Source organism: Sturnira hondurensis, unplaced genomic scaffold, assembly GCF_014824575.4.
Source record: "Sturnira hondurensis isolate 20B ecotype Veracruz unplaced genomic scaffold, ASM1482457v3 Scaffold0014854, whole genome shotgun sequence".
In the NCBI taxonomy this organism is placed as follows: domain Eukaryota; kingdom Metazoa; phylum Chordata; class Mammalia; order Chiroptera; family Phyllostomidae; genus Sturnira; species Sturnira hondurensis.
In genome coordinates this window covers 8,447,177-8,468,972 of record NW_028087485.1, presented here as the reverse complement: position 1 = coordinate 8,468,972, position 21,796 = coordinate 8,447,177, and the positions used below count along the sequence as shown (strand labels likewise).

At 41.2% G+C, this 21,796-nt stretch overlaps 1 protein-coding gene across 1 annotated transcript in view; it reads left to right on the top strand.

Annotated features, from left to right (window-relative positions):
• SORCS3 (sortilin related VPS10 domain containing receptor 3) overlaps positions 1-21,796 on the top strand; it is a 557,219-nt gene that overhangs the window by 342,302 nt on the left and 193,121 nt on the right. The window contains exon 5 of the mRNA XM_037063981.1: positions 21,150-21,223. Coding sequence (XP_036919876.1) covers positions 21,150-21,223 — 74 coding nt within the window. The remainder of the gene's footprint in view (positions 1-21,149; positions 21,224-21,796) is intronic.

Genomic DNA, 21,796 nt, shown 5'->3' with positions numbered 1-21,796 from the left:
TTTGTCTTCTATCTTCCACATATACCTATGTGATCAGCTCTCTCATCTTCCTCTCCTACTCAGTTGACAAAGTACAAGGTCCCAAAGTTCTGTGTGAGCCCTGTTTCGCTCTCAGACCTCACAGCCATTCCATTACTGCATCTTACCAATGTCACCTCCAGAATGTTTTGCAAATCCCTCCGCCATCCCGACTCCACCACTTGCACACCAGATCAAGCCACCTCCCACCTTCCTTGGACAACCCCAGTCATCTCTTCTGTAGTCTCCCTCTTTCCTTTGGCTGCCTCACTTCCTGCTCTCTGTAGAGCAGATTTAAGACTTAAATCGTCCCCCAGCNTTTGTCTTCTATCTTCCACATATACCTATGTGATCAGCTCTCTCATCTTCCTCTCCTACTCAGTTAACAAAGTACAAGGTCCCAAAGTTCTGTGTGAGCCCTGTTTCGCTCTCAGACCTCACAGCCATTCCATTACTGCATCTTACTAATGTCACCTCCAGAATGTTTTGCAAATCCCTCCGCCATCCCGACTCCACCACTTGCACACCAGATCAAGCCACCTCCCACCTTACTTGGACAACCCCAGTCATCTCTTCTGTAGTCTCCCTCTTTCCTTTGGCTGCCTCACTTCCTGCTCTCTGTAGAGCAGATTTAAGACTTAAATCGTCCCCCAGCAGCCTTCTCAGATGCCGCTGTGCATTCCCGTCTTGCAGACTAAGAAGCCCATGGTCCTATCTGGGACAGACATGCCTTTTATAGGGCATCGTCCCGCATTTTCTCTCTAACTGTGTCTCCCGATTCTCCCCCCTCTGGACCACTGCTACAGCTGCTCTGGTCTGGAGTGGAGGGCTCCTCTAATACAGCACCCGGGCCGCTACCTCAGGCTCTTTGTCCCTGGTCCTCTTCCTCTTCCACTCTCCTCCAGATGTTCACATTACCTGACCTTTCACTTCGTTCAGGTGTCCGCTCAAACGTTCACTGTTCTGAGAGGTCTTCTTTGGCTGCTTCCACTAAAAAAATAGTGCTACTTGTTATCCTCAATCCCCTTATCCTGCTTTTATTTTCTTCTTAGTTATCTCTGTATGACATTATACAGTCAACCCCATTATTTCAGGATTCCATAGTTGAGAACTTACCTCCTCAATAAACTTTGTTTGTCAGTACTCAAAATGTTTTCAGGGTCATCCACAGCCTTGGAGGGATGGCAAAACATTTGAGTTGACCACATCTTTGAACATGTTCTCAGCTGAGGTTGAACAAAGTGATTCCCTACTTTCATGTTTCAGTTCTTGGACTGTGGACAATTGTCCTTTTCGTGGTCTGTTCGATGCCATTTTTGGGGGTGTACTTCTGTGTTTTTTCTTGGTGGATTCATTGTTATAAATGACCCTCAAGTACACTGCCGAGGGGCTCTCTAGAGTCCTAAGCACAAGAAGGCTGTGATGTGCAGGTAGTAAAGGCTTGCATTAGCTAGGCTGCCTTCAGGCATGAGTTATGTTGTTAGTAGCCATGAGGCCAATGTTAATGAATTCACATGATATATTAAATAAGGTGTCTTTAAACAGAAACACACCTAAAACAAGGGTGTGTGTTAATTCTTTGATGAAAACACAAGGGTGGGCAAAAGCTGCCTTTCAGTCGTGGGTATACAAAACAGTTTATTCTTATGTCATTCATTTATTAAATATTCAATTATTTTTCATATGGGCCACGGTGAACTACTTTTGCCCATTCTGTATTGTGACCCAAAACTCACAGGAACCTAACCTTGTATTTCCACTAAACACATTGGTTCAGTATTTGCTAAATCAGTGTTTGCTCTGGTTGTAAAAGCCATTACAATTATGAATAATGAGAATCAAATGTAAATGAACACACACATTTGTTTTCTTACTTATATAGATATAAATATCCATTTGCTTACCACCCATTTCCCTACTACCATGAAGTCAGGGATCTGCAAATTGTGATTTCCAGCCTCTCGTTCTCTGCTATATCTTTAGTGCATAGAACCATGCCTGGTTCATGAAGCCACGCTCACTAAATCACTGATTGATCAAATGGATGAAAAACTTTGGTGAAATGTAGTCAAGAATGTCTTAAGAAAAAAAATCTGACAACTGTTTTAGTCTGTCAGACATTTTAATTTTATTTGACATCATGCTATTCCTAATGTTAGTGTAGCTCTTAAGGGGGAATACTTAGAAACCCTCCCCCATTTTCACCCCTAGAAGTGGCCTTCCCAAACTCACCCTACAGCCTGGCTGAGAAGTTCCCTGTTTCCATGTTGTGAATCTTGGCTGTGTGATTATTGAGTACACGGGCCATGGAATCCAACAACTTTGTTGGCATCTGACCTCCATATTTGTTGTTTTCAGTCAAGTGACTTAGTCCTTTCCAAATCTTGTTTTCTATCTCATGAAGACAACCAGAGTTTCTCTATAGGATCATCACAGGGACTAAATGAGATGATGAAAACCACTTACACTAGTGCCTGATACTTAAAACATACTCATTACACATGTCCTTATTATTATGTACTTTGAGCTCCTGCTGTTGGAAAAGGGATGTCAGTACCTAAGAGCAGGGGTGGACAAAATCTCTATATAGGATGGAATCGTAAATATGTTAGGTTTTGCCAGTCATATGTTCTCTGTTGCAACAACTCAACTCTGAATGAGAGTGGCTATGTTCCAATGAAACTTTCTTTACAAACATGGTTGGATCATAGTTTGCCAACCTCTTTAGACTGATAGTACTCAACCATGTCTGCATGTTAGGGTCACATGGGGAGCTTTAAAAGTAACTATGCCCAGGTAGTCTATTCCCACATACTCTGATTTAATTTTTCTGAGATGGGCATCAGTATTGCTGACAGCTCCCAGGAAATTCTAATGCAGAGATTAGAGCTACTGATTCAGATTTTTAAAGCCATGAGCATGGATTGGAAGAATTAACATCATCAAAATGTCCATACTACCAAAGCAATTTACAATTCATTGCAGTCCCTATTAAAATACCAATTAAATATTTCACAGATATAGAATAAACATTTAAAAATTTATATGGAACCATGAATGATCCTGAATAGCTGCAACAATTTTGAGAAAGAAGAATAAAGTACAAGGGATCATAATACTTGACACCAAACTATACTATAAGGCCACAGTAATCAAAGTAGTCTGGTACTGGCACATAGATCAGTGGAACAGAATAGAGAACCCAGAAATAAACCCAAGCCTCTGTGGTCAATTAATATTTGACAAAGGGGGCAAAAGCATAAATTGTAGTAAAAATAGCCTCTTCAACAAGTGGTGTTGAGAAATCTGGACAGCTACATGCAAAAAAATGAAACACCACCAACTTACACCATGCACAAAAATAAACTCAAGATGGATACAAGACTTAAATATAAGTCACAACACCATGAAAGTCCTAGAGGAGAACATGGGGAGGAAAATCTCAGATATTCCACACAGCAATACTTTATACCACTGTGTCCCCTAGAGCAAAGGACATAGAAAAAAGAATAAACAAATGGGACTTCATCAAAATAAAAAGCTTCTGCATGGCCAAAGAAAACATCAGCAAAATAGGAACCAACTGTGTGGGAAAATAAATTTGCCAGTGATACCTTGAACAAAGATTTGATCTCCAAAATACATAAAGAACTCACACAACTCCACTCCAGAAAGACAAACAGCCCACTTAAAAAGTGGGCAAAAGATCTGAATAGACACTTCTCCAAGGAGAACATACAGAGGGCCCAGAGACGTAGGAAAGGATGTTTGTTCATTATCACTAGCCATCAGAGAGATGCAAATTAAAACCACAATGAGATACCACTTCACACTGATCAGAATGGCTATCATAGACAAATCAACAAACAATAAGTACTGCGAGGTTGTGGTGACAAGGAAACCCTAGCACACTGTTGGTGGGAATGCAGACTGGTGCAGCCACTGTAGAAAACAGTATGGAATTTCCTCAGAAAATTGAAAATGGAACAGCCTTTTGACCCAGCAATTCTACTGTTAGGATTATATTCTAAGAATCCTGAAACACTAATTCAAAAGAACCTATGCATCCCAACGTTCATAGCAGCACAATTTACAATAGCCAAGTTCTAGAAGCAGCCTAGGTTTCTATCAATAGATGAATGGATCAGAAAACTATGGTACATTTGCACAGTGGAATACTACACAGCAGAAAAAAGGAGCTCTTACCTGTAGCAACAGCATGGATAGATCCGGAGAACATTATGCTAAGTGAAATAAGCCAGGCAGTGAAAGACAAATACCATATGATCTCACCTTTAAGTGGAACCTAATCAACAACACAAGCAAGCAAAATATAACCAGAGACATTGAAAAACAAATGGACAGCAACCAGAGGGGGGGTGGGAGAGGATAACAGAGGAAAAGGGGAAAGGACATTAAGGAATATGTACATAGGACACATGGACAAAGCCCAAGAAGGGTAGCACTGAGGGTGGGAGGTGGGAAGGATTGGTGAGGGGAAAACAGACACAACTGTACTTGAACAACAATAAAAATGTGGGAAAAAAAATAAAGCTATGAACAGAGAACCTCAAAGCAGTTGCTGCCTTTCTACCTTTACCCTAGCTCCCTGCTCTCCCCATTTTAGAACCTGAAGATCAGCACTGTTTGAGAGCTCTAGGCGGGACTGTCCAGGCTGCGGTAGGTCCCTTTCACTCAATGCTCAGACCATAACACGTCTGTATCTAGAGGGAAGTCTAATTATCTGTGTAATAAATGCATTGCACTTGCAGGGAGCACAGTCCAGCTGTTACTCCACATTTGAGCTGAAGCTATGCTTTTTGCTGTTTAATTGTGCGCCAGAACTGGCAGTTGGACAAAATGATTTTATGTGGAAACAATCTGCCATATTCTTTGTCAAGGTCATGGCTTCTGTGATGAAGCTAGGAGTGGGTTCTCATGAGTCAAAATGTACCTGATTTAAGGTTAAGATAATTTTATCTCATGGTCCCTAGAGCAAGCTTGTGGTACTCCCACCTCTGCTGGGCTCCAAATGTTCAGCCAGACATCATCTACCTGTGATGGAGGGGGGTTGACTAAAGATAGGAGAGAATGGGCTTAGTCATAAATATCTGTTCTACCCATGCTGTTGCACAGGGTAGGAGCTCCTTCTTTCATTCTGATGCATGGTATTCCACTAGGTAAATGTACCATGGATGGAACTGGAGAGCATTATGCTAAGTGGAATAAGGCAGGCAGTGAAAGACAAATACCATATGATCTTACCTTTAAGTAGAACCTAATCAACAACACAAACGAGCAAGCAAAATATAACCAGGGACGTTGAAATAAAGAACAAACTGACAGTAACCAGGGGGGAGGTGGGAAGGGTTTTCAGGAACAGCTATAAAGGACACATGGACAAAACCAAGAGGGGGATTGTGGAATCAGGGGAGGGAGGTGGGGATGGCTAGGGTGAGGGGGAGTGGTGGGGGGTAAATGCAGACAACTGTACTTGAACAACAATAAAATAAATTTTAAAAAGTCTTTTCTAAGAACTGTCTAGAACAGAGTTCCTCAATGTGTGATCTCTTAGTATTTACATTTACATTAGGATAATCTACTAGCTTGTTAAAATGCAGATTTCTGAGTTCCACTCTTGACCTCTTGAATCAGAATTTTGGAGAAGTTTTTTTTTAAAAAGGATCTGGATAATTTTGAAAACTGAGAGCCACTATTCTAGAGAAAGGTATTCATTATACTTATATAAGAAGACTGAGAATGAGAAATTTAAAGTTTTCCTCAAAACAGCCTAGTTAGGTCATTGATTTAGATAAGACTCCAATCTTAGTCTGTGTATCAGCTAGCTAATGCTGTGTAACCAACTCTCCTAAACTTAGAGGCTTAAAACTATAAACATTCATCATTGATTATAACTGTTTTTGGTTAGTTGGGTGATATTTCTGGTCCCAGCTAGGTTTATTTGTGTCTATGGCCAGCGGTGGCTGAGTGGGCAGCTTTGCTCACCTTAGGTGGGCTCTCACCTTTAGAACTCAGTTGGCTGTGTCCTGGTCTGAGATGGCCACGACTGGGATACCTGGGTTCTTTTCTGTGTGATCTTTCATCCTCCCTCAGGCAAACACAGGCTTGTTTATCTGGGGATGACAACATTTCAGGGATTAGAAGCGCTGAAGCTTTCTTAGGGACTGCGCTCAGAGCTGGAACACCATCATTTCCACTGCATTCTGAACCAACACAGGGAAGGAAAACTTCAATTCAACGTGTGAGGAAATCAATTCGATCTTTTGAAGGGAGGGGCCTGAAATCCCTTTCCAAAGGCTACAGATACGGGGGCGGGGGTGGGGGGATAAATAGATTCACCAAAGTCTGCCACACAGAGTCCTGGGCCTTTCTCACAACATCTGAGAGCCTTTTTAAAAAGTTTATCTGCCAGATTGTATGGATGTTAGGAAGTATCAATAGTGAATATTTGCTTGGGTTCTATTCCTAGGGTTATTGCTCTTGGATGAAGAATCCAAATTGTGATGCTGTCTAAGAACTCACTGGTTTAAATCCCAGCGGACACTTCAATTTCCTGACAGTATCACCTTGATCAAAGTGCTCATCCGTCTTACACTCAAACACATTCCCGAACTCCTTGGAGAACTTGATGTCATGCAAGGCAGCTTCTTCCTGCCGCAGGGAGTTCTTTCCATTACAATATTATTTCTTCTATCAAGCCAACATTTACTTCCTTGTATGTTTGAGCTTTTGGATCTACCCCTGTCTTTTGCAGTCGCCTGGAAGAAAGTCTCATTTCTTTCTACAGAACAGTATTCCCTATTTGAAAACAGTTATACACCCACCCTTTTGTCCATTGGTCAGTTTTCTGTGCCAACAATCCCAAGTGTCCACAATTTTTCTTGTAGGAGAGAGCTTGAGCTCTTTCACAATTCAGGGCATTTTCTTGAAAATATTTATTTTCTATGGCAAGGTGTTTTGGAATGAACAATGATTTAGATGTTCTAGAATGGGCTTTGAGATCTTGTGCAAGTTCATAAAGACCATGGGGCCTCCATGTTTTCCTCCAGGAAATGTGGAGAGAAATAACCATCAAACAGTGTTTATTTGGTGTCAGTTTAACTAGACAACCTATACACAAATGCCTGCCCAAGAAAGTCCTCCATAATTAGTTCTGTCATTTTTTTCCTTAGTCATCTGAAATAATAGCCTTTAAACTATATACTTCTTTAAAATATCTTGAGTTTGAATGAATTCTTAGATTTTCTGGCCATATATTAATACAACAATGATGAGCATATTTCAGTGTCCACCTGGAAGTATGTTTCAGGTGTTGTTTCACAGGCTGGGGGTAGTATTTCATTTCTTCCTAAATGAAAGCAGGTGTTACTGTTCTGTTACTTAGAGATAGTAACTTAAAAATGACCTAAAACTGAGGGGTTCATGTTCTTCTCACCTCTTTTAGAGTCGGGCCTTTGGAAAGGAAGAAAATCTGAACTTGGAAGAGTTAAGGACAAACTGGACACAGTGAAAAGGACAGGATAGTAGAAGGCAATGAAGTGGATGCCCATAACAGGATGTGATGTGAAACCAAGCTATTAAGGATAGAGAAAACACAGGTGTGGGGAGGGGAACGTGGATCAGAACAGAAAAAAAGTCATTGCACGGAGAAATGCCAATGTTTGTGTGCTTAATATGAGACATTTCTGAATCATAGCGCATAAAAATGAATAGAATCTGATTGCAGCAGAAAATGGTCAAAAGAATAGGACTTTGAAGACAAAAGAATGGATTTTAGCAAATACTATGTAAATTATAAGATTATCTTATGTGACTGTTAGCTCAGAAAATACTCTTCCGTATAAAAGAGGATAGAATGAATTGTGAAAATGATTTGTAAATAAAAGTGCTAGACAAATTCAAGGTATAATGTTATTCATGTGTAGCATGCCTAAAATGAGCCATTATTCCTATGAGGTTATATTAACTTGTTTTTCTTTTAAAATCAGGCAGTTAGAAAAAGAAAAAAACACTGTAGAGTAAAAAAAAAAAAGGCATTGAGTAGAAGTCTGGACCCTGGCTTTGAATTCCAGCTCTACAACTAACTAGCTGTGTGACATTCGACAAGTCGCTCGGGCTCTCTGAGCCTTAGGTTCCTCGTGTGTAAGAGTTGTCCAGATGATCTCTGAGGCTGCCGTCAGCTACAAAAGTTTTTTGTTTTCTGATTCAATTTTGTCAGGCAGCCCAGTGGCAGATTCTGTGAGGGAGGAGATCCGGATTTCTGATGGGAGCCCTCTCATCCAGGAGCCTCTAATCTATTTGAAGAGATTACCTGAAGTTTTGATACATAAGTGTATGAATGAATAGATCAATATTTGGGTATGTTAAATAAAAATATTTCGAGAGTTTATAAGAGAAATCTGTTGTTAGAATCTGGCTGGACACTAGGTGTTAAATATGAGATGAGATATAGTATTTATAAGGGACCTTTTTTTTTCTCACCAACTTCTTATGGCAATAAATTTTGTGAATTTGCTGTTAAAAGTAGTTCTTGCCCTGGCTGGTGTGGCTCTGTGGATTGAGTGACAGTCTGCAAACTGAAGGGTCACTGGTTTGATTCCTAGTCAGGGCACATATGTGGGTTGCAGGCCAGGTTTCTGGTTGGGGGCATGTGGGAGGGAACCACACATCGATGTTTCTCTCCCTCTCTCTTCCCTCCCTTCCACTCTTTCTAAAAAACAAAAAAAGTAGTTCTTCAGTGTTTCTGTTGTAATCTTGCATATTTTGGCCACATGTGGCAGACGATGGCTTCAGGAAGGAGGCAGTTTGAACTAATATTGAAAGTAGGATAGAATTAGACATATTTGGGAAGGGAAGGAGCCTTTCATGTAGAAGGAGTCGAGTTTTGAAGACTCAAAGAGGAACATTCATGTATTCATTCAGCAAATATTTACTGAGCAACTGTTCTCCTGAACCTGGCACTGTGTTAAACACTTAGGACTATTTTTTTTAAATTAAATTTATTTATTTAATTGTTGTTCAAGTACAGTTTTCTGTCTTTTACTCCCATCCCAGCCCACCCCGCAGAGCTCCCCACCTCCCTCCCATTTCCACCCCCCACCCTTAATTTTTGTCCATGTGTCCTTTATACTTGTTTCTATAAACCCTTCCCCTTTTCCCCTGAAATTCCCTCCCCTGTCCCCTCTGGCCTCTGTTAGCCTGTTCTCTATTTCAGTGTCTTTGGTTATATTTTCCTTGCTTGCTTGTTTTGTTGTTTAGGTTCCTGTTAAAGGTGAGATCATATGGTATTTGTCTTTCACTGCCTGGCTTATTTCACTCAGCATAATGCTTTCCAGTTCTGTCCATGCTGTTGCAAAGGGTAGGAGCTCCTTCTTCCTTTCTGCTGCATAGAATTCCATTGTGTAAATTTACCATAGTTTTTTATCTATTCATTTAAAGTAGCAATTTCTACTACTTGGAATGGAACACAGACATAGATCATATACTTACACAAGTAAATAACATCATACTTTAATGAATGTTCAGAAATAAGAGAATGAAGAGCTATGACAGTAGATAATAGGAGGACCTGTTACCACCTGGGGTAGGAGGGGGCCAGAGAGGGCTACCGTTAGGGAGTGTTACTTCTGCTGATACCTGACATATGATCAGGACCTAAATGGAAAGAGGGAGAAGTGCAGAGACAAGGAGGTGATTTTAGGTAGAGGGGACAGAACGTGTAGAAGCCCTGAGACTGGAGAGAGTCCATAGCATGTCTGAAAAGCCAGAAGAAGGCCAGTGTTTGTGAAACCTGAAACAGGGAAAGATAGAATCCTGGAAGAACGACTGGTGGGAAATTGGCATGCTGTCGCCCTGTTGATAGAGGGTAGGCATCAGTCATTGTGAGCTAGTTTCTACACGTCTGACTGGAGAAAAGCGTGCTATACTGTGGGGTGGGAATTGGGGGATATAGGAGCAAGCATCACTTGTGCTTTCTGTTCTCCAATGGGTCTTTAGAGTCACCAGCACCTCTGACAGGGAGTAGGACACTGACTTTTAAAGCAGAAGGTCATAGTTGTCTAGACATGCATGTAGCCTCTGAAACTGGAGGCATAGCCAAGCAAAATCAGACTTACTATGTTGCACTGGGTTCTAGTACAACCACTTTCTTGCAAGTATGACATCACCAGAGCTTTTTCTTACCCTTGTTCCTTATAATTAAGGGAATTTCAATGAAAACCCTGCCCATATGGTATCTCCCAAAATCAAGTCCAAATGTCATAGGCATCAGAAATGAACACAACTCTACCCAGCACAAAACACATTGGAGACAGTTAAATGAGTCCCCTCATCAATTATACCCAGTTCCCAATTATGCATCAGATATTCTGGGTGTCACTTTCCCCTCTTCTTCAAACTGGGGCTCAGAAATATGCACCCTTAGGGGCAGCGGTGAAAAGAAAGTATAATTGATCTGGAGTGTCTTTCTGGAGAGTTCACCTCACGTGGAGACTTAGGTTTTATTCTAAGCCCTGATATCTTTGACAAGAGTTAGAGACTTAAAAACGTTTGCCCTTATGTCAGACTGCTTATGGTCAAACCTCCAGATTCCTGGCGAGAGGCTTTATTCACTTGGGTTGTTGGAGATGTTTTGTTGAAAATTTTTGAGAAGCAGTGAATCTCAAACCATGTTTGATATCATTTATAGAATATTCTATGCCTTTTTCGTCAACTTCTTATAGTTGTGAATCTTATAAATTTACTTTTAAAAATAGTCCCTTTTATGGTGTTATAATCTTGTGTGTTAGTTGTCAAGGGAGGGAGTTTTCAAATTTGGTGTACAAGTATGTGTTTCTTTACACTTCTCTGCTTTTATAGCCTTCACGCTCCCAGCCCATCTTCAAGTCTTCCTTTTATCCTCCTACATTTTTTGTGGGGCTGTTGTCTCCTCTTCCTCTTGAACCCCTAGATACCCTGGTTTGTCTCTTTCTCCATCTCTGGTTTTTCTCCTGTCAGATGTGGTGATCAGACTGATGTTCACTGATCCCAGGCCAAGTGAATTGTACATTTGTAGGAGGATGAGATAATGTTTCTGTTTTATTTCCAACATCTTCCCTAATGACCAGAATTTTTTACCTTTGTTAGCTGCAGTGTGATGGGGGACCTTATATGTCAGGCCAGCTCCCACGCATTCATTATGACTCAGCTCATGGCCTAGCGCCCAACTCCATAGAACTGACCACTCCTTCCTTTGAGTTCTCCCAGAACTCCTGCCACCTCTGTTGGCACTTGCCTGTTGACATATCTCTCTTCCCATCTAGGTTTTGAGTTTCTGGAGATGAGGGAACCCTGTGCTACTCATCTTTGTATCATCATACCTGACACTAAGCCTAGCACCTGCTAGCTGCTGACTTAATGCTAAATATGTTGAAGCAATTAATTTAATTGATTGCAGGGCACATTGACAATAATCCTGAGTTTCTTTTATTTATTTGATGGCATCCAATGTCAAAGAATAAAGAAGCATACTATAGAGGAGTGTGTCCTGTCATCCAGACTCTTAGTAATAAAATGGGGAGGGACTTCAAGGTAGGATTGCCGGATAAAACACAGGATACCCAGTGAAATTTGCATTTCAGATAAATCACATCATTAAAAAAAATAAAAGCCTCTCTCTGATGCTACATGAGACATGCACCCAAAAGTTGGTCTTTTATTTGAAATTCAGGTTACCTGGGCATTCGGTATTTTTATTTGCTGTTTCTGGTGATGCTACTCTCAGGTCAGTGAGTGGTAACCCTTCCTTCAGTCATTTGTCCCTGGTCACGTGACGGTGGCTCTCAAGCAGTACCTGAGCATCTGGACCAAGGCGTTTGCTCTGAAGTATGTTCTAAATTCTTAAGTTTTTAGCCAAAGCTGAAAAATATGGAGGCTTCCCATAAAAAAACTGAAATTTCAGTTTCCTTTGGAAAATTACAAAACCTGGCCATACTGGATCACCTCTCCTGTTCAGCTCAGGAGCAGCCAAACCCATTTTTGGATGGAGTACAGGCTCACTGGATTCCCTGTTTCTTCCCAGCATCCTCAGCATTGTGGTGAAATATTGTCTGTCAAGAATTGTCTCACTTATATCGTGTTTTTCTTAGATGTGAAAGAACATGAAACCTATTTTGAACTCTGTCAAAAGCAGGAAACCAAAAGATAGCCAAGTGTTTTAATAAAAATGGGGAAATCTTGGTAGGTAAAGACATTTCCTTAATGTTTTAAGTGCCAGCAAAATGAACCTGTGCCTAAGAATACAAATAATTGTACTATTTTTCTTTTCTTTTTTTTTAAAATGGTTTCTTTATTTTTAGAGAGAGGGGAAGGGAAGGAGAAAGAGAGGGAGAGAAATATCAATCTGTGGTTGCCTCTCATGCGTCCCCTACTAAGGTGCTAGCCCACAACCCAGGCATGTGCCCTGACTGGGAATCAAACTGGCGACCCTTTGGTTTGCAGCCTGCACTCAATGCACTGAGCCACACCAACCAGGGTAATTGTACGTTGTTTTTTTTTCACATTGCTCCCATATTCACATGATGGGCTTGAGGTTATTTGAGTTCTTGACCTCCATGACAGGCTCCCAAGGATGGAGACTTTTAGTCTTTTTGGTTCACAGATGCATCCTAACCCCATGAATAGTTCTTGGTTCTTAACAGACATTTGATCAATATTTATTAAATGAAGAAATGAACAATGTAAACCATCTGAGAGAAATAAAATCTCTATGGCTAGAAATCTTCAAAAAGGGAAGAAAAACAGTGCCTCCTATAAAAGAATGCCATGACTAGGTGAATGCCTATGTCTTTTTTTAAAATAAATATTTTTCATGGCTTAGATGCCTTATATCTTCCAAGGGAAGTGTACCCAGAGATTAGAGGGACACTGGGTGGGACTGTCTTCACCAGGTATCAAGAGGGAAGTCCTTTGGAGAGAGTCTGAAGAAGGAACCAGGGGCACATGCTGAACTCTGCGGCTGTGCGGCCCTGTTCTCTCTCCCGCCTGCTGTGAACCCTGCCAGCGCCCGGTGGGTTCTCCCTGCAGCCCCGTAGAGCCCAGCTAAGGCCTCCTGCCTGCTCTGTGGCTACCAAGGAAATAGGAGCAGAACCCTTCTTATTTGGAGCAGAAATCAGCCCCATTCTATTTGAAAGACAAAATTCTCATGACCACATGTATCAGAAGTCTTCTTGAACTCCGTAGGTTTTGAGAAAAAAAAAATCAGGACAGTTATGCTTTAAGTTTGGATTTGCCTACAGGGGAGAGCTTTTATGTAAATGAGTTTTCAGCCATCCTTCCCTCTATATGGGACATCTGTTGACCCTAGAGAATCCAGCTGGAATACCAAACACTGCCATTAAAATGCTTATTTTGTTGCCTTTCCTGATTCTGTCTGGTTGCCACCCTGCGGTTACTATGAATTCACATTTATTTTTTTTAAAGATTTTATTCATTTACCTTTATAGGGGAAGGGAAAGAAAAAGGGAAAGAAATACCAATGTGTGGTTGCCTCTTGTGTGTCCCTCGCTGGGAACTGGTCTGCAACCCAGGCATGTGCCTTGACTGGGAATCAAACCACGGATCCCTTAGTTTGCAGGCCCGCGCTCAATCCACTGAGCCACACCAGCCAGGGCTGAATTCACATTTATTCTTAAAAATTATCCTTAGAGGTGCAGTGAAAATGCATAGCACAGAGAAATACTGGCAAGTGAGAGTTTGGCTTTTAACCACAGATTCAACAACCCGGCCCTAAACCAGACTTCTGGACTGACAACTAAATGACAGGGAGTGGAGAAAACAAAACAACAGAGAAATGTAGCAATATCTGTCATTATTACTCCTGGTGGTGGGTGTAAGGTGTCTGCCTTAGCTTCCTAGGGATGCTGTGACAATGTAACACCCACTGGGTGACTTAGAACCATAGAAATTTATTGTCTTGTGGTTCAGGAGGCTAGAAGTCCAAAATCAATGTGCTGTCAAGATCATGTTCCCTCTAAAACTTGTTGGGGAGTTCTTCTTTTCTTATCCCTAGTTGTTAGAGATTGGTCAGCAGTCTTTGGCACCCCTTGGCTTGTGGGTACATCATTCCGATCCTTTGTCTTTGCATGGCTTTGTCTGGGCGCCTTCACACTGTCTACCCTCTGTACCTGTCTGCGTATTCACATTTTTTCTTGTTATGAGGGTATCGGTTATTTTGGATTAGGGCCCACCCTTGCCTCATTTTAATATGATTACCTTTGCAGAAACCTTATTTTTAAATGTCACATTTTGAGATACCGGGGATTAGAAATTCAATATATCTTTTTAAGGGGGACCAATTTAACCTATAGTCTCCCTGTGCAATCATATTATTCTTTGAATCAAGCTTTTCAGATACAATTTGTTCTTCCTGTGGAACATTATTACATTGATTAAATTGCCTTCTTAGTTCTTCAGCTATCAGATGCTTTTCCTTGGCAGGCTGATGTAATTAGGGAACTAATAACTGAATCAATAAGGAAAAGAGCATGTTCTTTCATATTTTCCAGCTGTTCTGATGATTCATTTAGGGCTGTGTGTGTTGCCACTGAATACGTTAACAGATATGAGACCATGACAGGGGAAGGTGGGAGAGAAGAGGATCTGGATTGTTCTCTGGATTGTTCACGAGCCCGTGCAGGGAGGGGCGTTACGAGGCGGCATGTGGGGGACAACCTCATCTTGTATATATACCTTTGTATGAACAAAAATGCTTTTGAAAATGTTTATTGTTGGGAAACTATATTTTAATGTTGCATGAAACATACTGGGTTGAAGCCATGCAAGCCTATATAAACACCATGTGTGCTAATACAAGTGCATGTCCAAGTAAGGACTCATCGCTATTCGTGATAATCTCTATGAAATATTTTGTGGAAAATCTCATATTGCCTTGTCTAATTCCAGACTCCAAATGAAAATGTTGGAATGTTTACTCTTGGATCTTTGAAAGGTGGTTTTGAAGATAAATATGATGTGTATATTATAGTTAGAAAGTATATTATAGTATATAATAGTATATTAGAAAGTATATTATATAGTATAGTTAGAAAGTATACTATAGTATATTATAGTATATTATTATAAAAATGTAAGTTAAAAAAGCACAGGCTTGTATTACTGTGAAGATATACCAAGGTCTGTCCAGAAAAATGCCAGCCATTGTTGATGTCACAAGAACGGTTTGCATGACGTTGATGTTACCTGACAGCCAGGGAGAGTGGATTGGAATGTGTGTGTGTGAACGGGGACAACTTCACTGCACTAGTCAGTGGGGGCACTGGATGCCATTCAGTGAGCATGTGCCTGTGTGGCCATCAGATTCAAAATGACTGAGCAAGTAGAGCAACAAATCTGCATCAAGTTTTGTGTCAGGCTGAAACATTCCTCCTGGAGACAGTTCAGGTGGTTCAGAAGGCTGCAGCTATGGGCAACTGGTGATTGGCAGCTTCATCACAACAACGGGCCTGCTCATGCGTCACATCTCATGCAGAGTATTTTTGCAAAACATCAAACCACCAAGTGACTAAGCCCCTCTATAGGCCAGATTTGGAGCCCTGCGACTTCTGGCTTTTCCCCAGAACTAAAATCACCTTCGAAAGGGAAGAGATTTCAGACCATCAGTGACATTCAGGAAAATATGATGGGGCAGCTGATAGCAATTGGGAGAACTGTGTGAGGTCCTAAGGTGCCACCTACTTTGAAGGGGACTGAGGCGTCATTGTCCTATGTACAATGTTTCTTGTGTCTTGAACCTTCTGTAAATGTTTCTATTTTCATCACCAATCATATAACATGGCTGGATACCTTCTAAGACTGACCTTGTATATCTATGGTAGAGAAATCTGAAAATGATGGAAAACTTTAAAAAATATAAAAATTACCCATAATCCCACAATGCACAGATAATAGCTGCTAATATTTTGCCATACTTCCTTCTACTATATTTCAAGTTTTTTTGCAACCCACTTTAAATAAAGTTCATGTCAACATATGTATGTTTTGCAATATCTTATATATTATATAAAATTAAAAATAAATTATTAAATTTTATAATTATTTAAAATAAATTATATATTATAAACATTTCATATCATTAGATACTCTTCTAACACTTACTATTTAATGGTTACCTATGTACCTGTGTGCTTCATTTTTATTTGATTGTTAGAGCTTTTTAAAATTTATTTATTATTGTATTTTTTGCATTACAATTTATCCACTTTATACCCTCTTTCGCCTCCATCCACCCCCCTCCCTCCTGAAGTCACCACACTGTTTGTCCATGTCCGTGAGTCCTTTAACTTTTTTGTTCAAGCCTTCCATCCATTAACCCGCCCTCACCTCCAACCAAGAACTGTCAGCCTGCTTTCTGTCAGTCTGTCTCTGTTTTGGTTGTTAGTTCACTTGGTTCATTAGACTCCAAATATGAGTGAGATCATTTGGTATTCTTCTTTCTCTGACTGGCTTATTTCACTTAGTATAATGTTCTTCAGGTCCATCCTTTACCTGTTGCAAAGGGTAAAGTTTTCATCTTTTCTGTAGCTAAGTAATATTCCATTGTGTAAATGTCCCATAGTTGTTTTATCCATTCATCTACTGATGGACACTAAAGCTGCTTCCAAATCTTGGCGGTTGTAAATAATGCTGCAATGAACATAGAGACATACGGATGGCCCAAAGAGGTATAAAAAGATGCTCAACATCACCAATCATCAGAAAAATGTGAATTTAAACCACAATGAGGTAGCATTTCACACTGGTCAGAATGATGATCATCAATAAATCAACAAACAGCTGCTGGCGAGGGTGTTGAGAAAGGGGACCCCTTTTGCACTGTTGGTGGGAGGGCAGACTGGTGCAGCCACTATGGAAAACAGGACACAGTTACCTCAAAAAATTAAAAAGGAAACTGTCTTATGACCCAGAAATTCCACTTCTAGGGATTTAACTTGAGGAACTTGAAACGCTAATTTGAATGAATATAAGTACCCCTATGTTCACGGAGTGTTAGAGCTTTAATTTTTGAATTACTAAAGTAATACATATTCACAATAATTAAAAAATCTAAAGGAGAAAGTACCAATGGCCCACAATGTTACCATTGCAGAGGTAACTGGTTTCAATATTGTAACATTTTTAGCACCACAGAATAGTTTTCTGTGTCTTCCACTATTCGTGGCATTTTTAACCTTTGTAAGTCCAGCACTGAGTTCAGTGCTTAAAGCATAACAGTTGGTCGATATACTTTTAGTGAACAAATGAATGAAGAGATGGGTGAACAGATGTACAAATGGAGAGGCTGCAAAGATTCACCTTGTGATAGAATAGAATTCGTTTCACACTCAGCTAAAAACGCACTACATGGAGAGACACGGCAGCCAACCCGAGGCCCTTAATGAGTAAGAGCCTGCTCTTTCTGTGAATCTGAATCAGCCTCTAAGCAGAGAATTTAATTTCATTTTTCTTCCATCTGTCCAACTGAAGAGCTGAAAAAGCAAAACCAGAAACAGGGGAGGCAGGAGGTGGAATAGGCCTGGATGAGGAGATCAGCGGCTCATCTCTCGTTCTGTCTCTGTTGTAAAGAGTGTGAGGGGAGAGGAGCCATGCTTTTCTCGAGGATGAGCGCTGGCAGGAGCTGGGGCAGATGGCATCCTGCTGCACCAGGGCCCTCGTGATGGAAGGGATGATTGTGTCCCCAGGATATGGAGACCCCGCCACGTCAGTGTGACCCTCATGGTTTATCCCTGGCCCGCCCCTAGAGTTTACAGCCGTGGTCGTGCTGGATTTCACTTGGAGGAATTGGAGGCTCTGTTTGCTGTCATTGGGATCAGGCTGATGGAGACTCTGAGAGTGTCTTCGGGTGATAGAGGGCTCCGAGTAAAGTGTCTTCTGTACTTAGTTGGGAAACATGTGTTTCAAGTCTGAGCATCTATCCCTCAGACACCTGCAGTGGGAAAAAGAGTGTTCCATTTCTTAAAACCCTGCATGGAAAACTCAGTTTGCAGCAAAATGTATGGGTATATGCTCTTCAGTGGGATCGTCCGGTCCTCACAGATCCTGTCCTTCCTCCCAAACCACCCCAACATAGATATATGTACAGATAGATATGGAAACATTCACAAATGGATGGATGGTTGGATAGGCAGAGAGATGGATTAATGGACAGTCAGACTGACAACCTCTAACTCTTTTCAGCCAGTTACAGTGCCATCAACCTCCTTGGAAAAGCTTCTCCACAAGCCAAACCCAAGACCTTGGCTGTATCGGCACCTTTGTTCTTATTGTCTCCTCCACTCAGTACAATCTCCATCATCTTTCTCTCCTGTCCTCATCGCCTACCTCCAAAGGCCTAGCTCAAGATGTAGTTCTTCAGGAAGCCTTGTTGTCCCATGTCTTCCCCTGATAATCCTGCCCATTCCTCACAGGGGTTTCCAAGGTGTGGCCTGAGGGCTGCATGTGGCCCAGGATGGCTGGGAATGCAGCCCAACACGAAATCATAAATTTACTTAAAACATTGTGGAATTTTTTGTGATTATGTGTCACAGTGTATTTAATGTGTGGCCCAAGACAATTCTTATTCCAGTATGTTGCAGAGATGCCAAAAGGTGAGGCACCTCTGTTAGAATTTTAGCCTTTGCCCCCTTTCCCCTTTTATGTAGTATGTCTGTGTGTGTACTTCGATGGTCAGCCGTTACCCTTTTCGCTGCTTGAAGACCTGTATGCGGCTCTGTGTGCACTGTCATTTAATAGTATAGGACTAGTATTGTTTTATTCCCTGAGTTAATAAGGAAAGGGACAGAGAGTGGTGGGGAAGAGTATTGCTTACTACCCCCCCAGGCAGAGGTGGACACACATAGTAGTTAGTACTAACTCATGAAGTGAGAGCCCAGTTTGGATAAATGTGGTGAGAGCTGAGAGTTGGTGTAACATTGGTGTGGTATAGTAGAAGTTTGCGGTCAGCTGAATCAGGATGACATCCTGTTTTCCGTATTGTTGCTGTAGTCACTTTGTAGACCGAGTGTTAAGATCTCAGTCTATAAAATGGGAATGCAAACAAACACATCTGTCATTCACTGGACAAAAAAGACACTCTTTATGTAGTTCATAGTACCAATGTTCAATAAATATTTTTGAAATTAAATTTAAGTGGACCAAAATTTTCCCAAGTCCCTCAGATCTTTTTTGAAATTACCAGGAATTTTTAAAAAATCATTTCTGCAGGGACTATACGATTATGGTTTCAGAACTTAACAGCAAAGTTACCTGGGTGTGTTGTGTGGGACAGTGTATCCCTATAGGTGAGCAGCTACTGGAGATGTGGTTACAGGAATATACTTCAACTGACACCATTTCTGTAAACTTGAGGGCCATGTACTTTTGTCTTTTTTAATTTCTCTACCTATAAAAGTTTGTGGGAGAAATACAAATACGGTGAAATCGTCATTATAATCTAGATACATTGATCCATGGAAGGAGATGTGAGGTAGGTGTCAGAAAACTCAAATCCTAGTTTCTTTGACCCAAACTTAACTTCTCCATGATTGAGTTTCCTTAACCATGAAAGAGGTTTGTGTGCTCCCCTGTTAGGCACTGGCATTGTATAACCACTGACGCGTGCAGGTGAGTAAGGCATGATCTTTGCCCCTCTCTGACTCACAGTTTAGTAGGAGAGACTTCCAACCATAAATGGCTTAGTGTGAACAACTTCCTAAGGGCAGACTATAAAAATAGCAGTGATACCATGGAGTGAATGTTTAACTCTGCCTGGGTTGATCAGAAAATGCTTGGGAACAGGAGTTTGTGTTAGTACAACTGTCTGTCCTTTCTTACGGTGTCTTTCCAAGGCTCAGCTGTATGTGAAAGAACAATGTGGTTGAATAATTATTATTGTTTCGTTACCAGATTCAGAGATTGCGCTACCAGGCATTCTGCTGGAAAGAAACCCCAGCCCCCTAGCTAGTCTCTTATAGGTATGCTGGGCTTTCCCTTGTGTGTTTCAAAGGGGTCAGGCTCTGCATCCATAGAATATGTGAATGTCGAATCTGACTCTATTAGTCATGCAGAGGTATTTTGAAACAATTTGCCAAAGTTCCGGGGGCTCTTCTACAATGTTTTCTCATTCTCTGAGTTGCTCTGCACCCTTATCTGCTTATTTGAATGAGTGATTTATGCAACAGATATTTGGTGAACACTTTATATGCCTTTAAGAAATATAAACACAACTAAATACAGAAAAACCCGAAAGACATAACCGTATATTATTAGCCTGTAACTAGTGCTCAGTGGAAACCAAAGGTGAGGACAGTGGATTGGGAAGCAGGAATGATGGGTGGGCTGAAGTGGTTGGAACAGGCTTTGCATATATAATCTAAATGAAATCTAATCCGCTTTGCAGCGGAAGCCATACTTATGCTAGTCTTGCATGGGTGGGTAATTTTTACTCAGGCACAAGAGGGACCTGTCTTTGCCATTTTGCAAGGAGCATAATGAGCCCGGTATCATGAGGACACTGAGGGGTCCATTTCATTTAGATTATATATGGGAGCAGTAAGAGAGGAAACTGAAAGAGCCCCATCTTTTGCATGTGATATTGGCTCAGATCCCAGCTGATGACCATTTCTATGTAGGTGTTCTCTCTCTGAGCCCAGAATCTGCCTTTTCTTTATATTGATATCCACCAGAGCACCTTACATGTAGGACTTGCCAATAACTACCTTTGAAATTGAATTGTTTTAGATGTAGCTGAAGACTTTCATGGACTTTGAGGGAAGATGGAGACGTACTTTTATTAAAGATTTTACCTCTAAAAGAGAGAATGATGGATGGCATCAGAGATGGATCTATACTCAGCTCGCAAACATCAGTCAATGGCATACATATTAAGAACCTACTTGTGCTAGAAAGCACAACAATAAGCAGAGTGCGCTCATATACCTGTATTTGTATCTGGATACAGCAGATGCCTGCTTGGGTGTATGAGACACTCTGGTGGGTTGGAATGTCATCCTCCAGGGGGAAGACCTGTGTATTCATGTTGAAAGTACTTATGCTCTCCTCACTTCGTTGTTTTGCAGCTCTACAGCTCCATGGACTTTGGGAGACACTGGCAACTCATGCATGAACGCATCACCCCCAACAGGTTTTACTGGTAAGCCCCGTCCGCAGACTCTGCTGCAGACTCTTCCACAGACTCACCTTCTTGGATAAAGAATTATCAGACAGCAAAGCACTATGGATGATTCCTGGACACCTTCATCATTGAAGGCGCATATGCTCTAGACCATTGCTTCTCAAAGTGGCCTTTCTAGACCAGCAATGTTAGCATCACCTGGGAACTTGTTAGAAATGCAGATTCTCCAGCAAGACGTACGGATCAGGAGCCAGCATGGGACAACTTCCCTGGTGATTTAACATGCACATTAGAGTTCAAGAAGCACTGGGCTAGAGAGCTCAATGAGAAGGTCATGGCCAGGCCCTCTTAGCTGCATACTAAGCTCTCTTCTATTTGGAAAACCCCCAAATCTTTTATGTGCCTGTTTGAAAAGGCAGCATTTCCTAACATGTCCTCTGAAGAGCCCTAGTCCCACCCATAAAGTGTCTCTTCTCATAAGTGGTTTTATAGTCAAATCATTTGAAATATGATTGGCCAGCTCTACACTCCTGAAGACTTAGGATTCGTGTTAGGGTCTTAGACTCTGGGGAGGCCTGGGGTGAAGAAGGC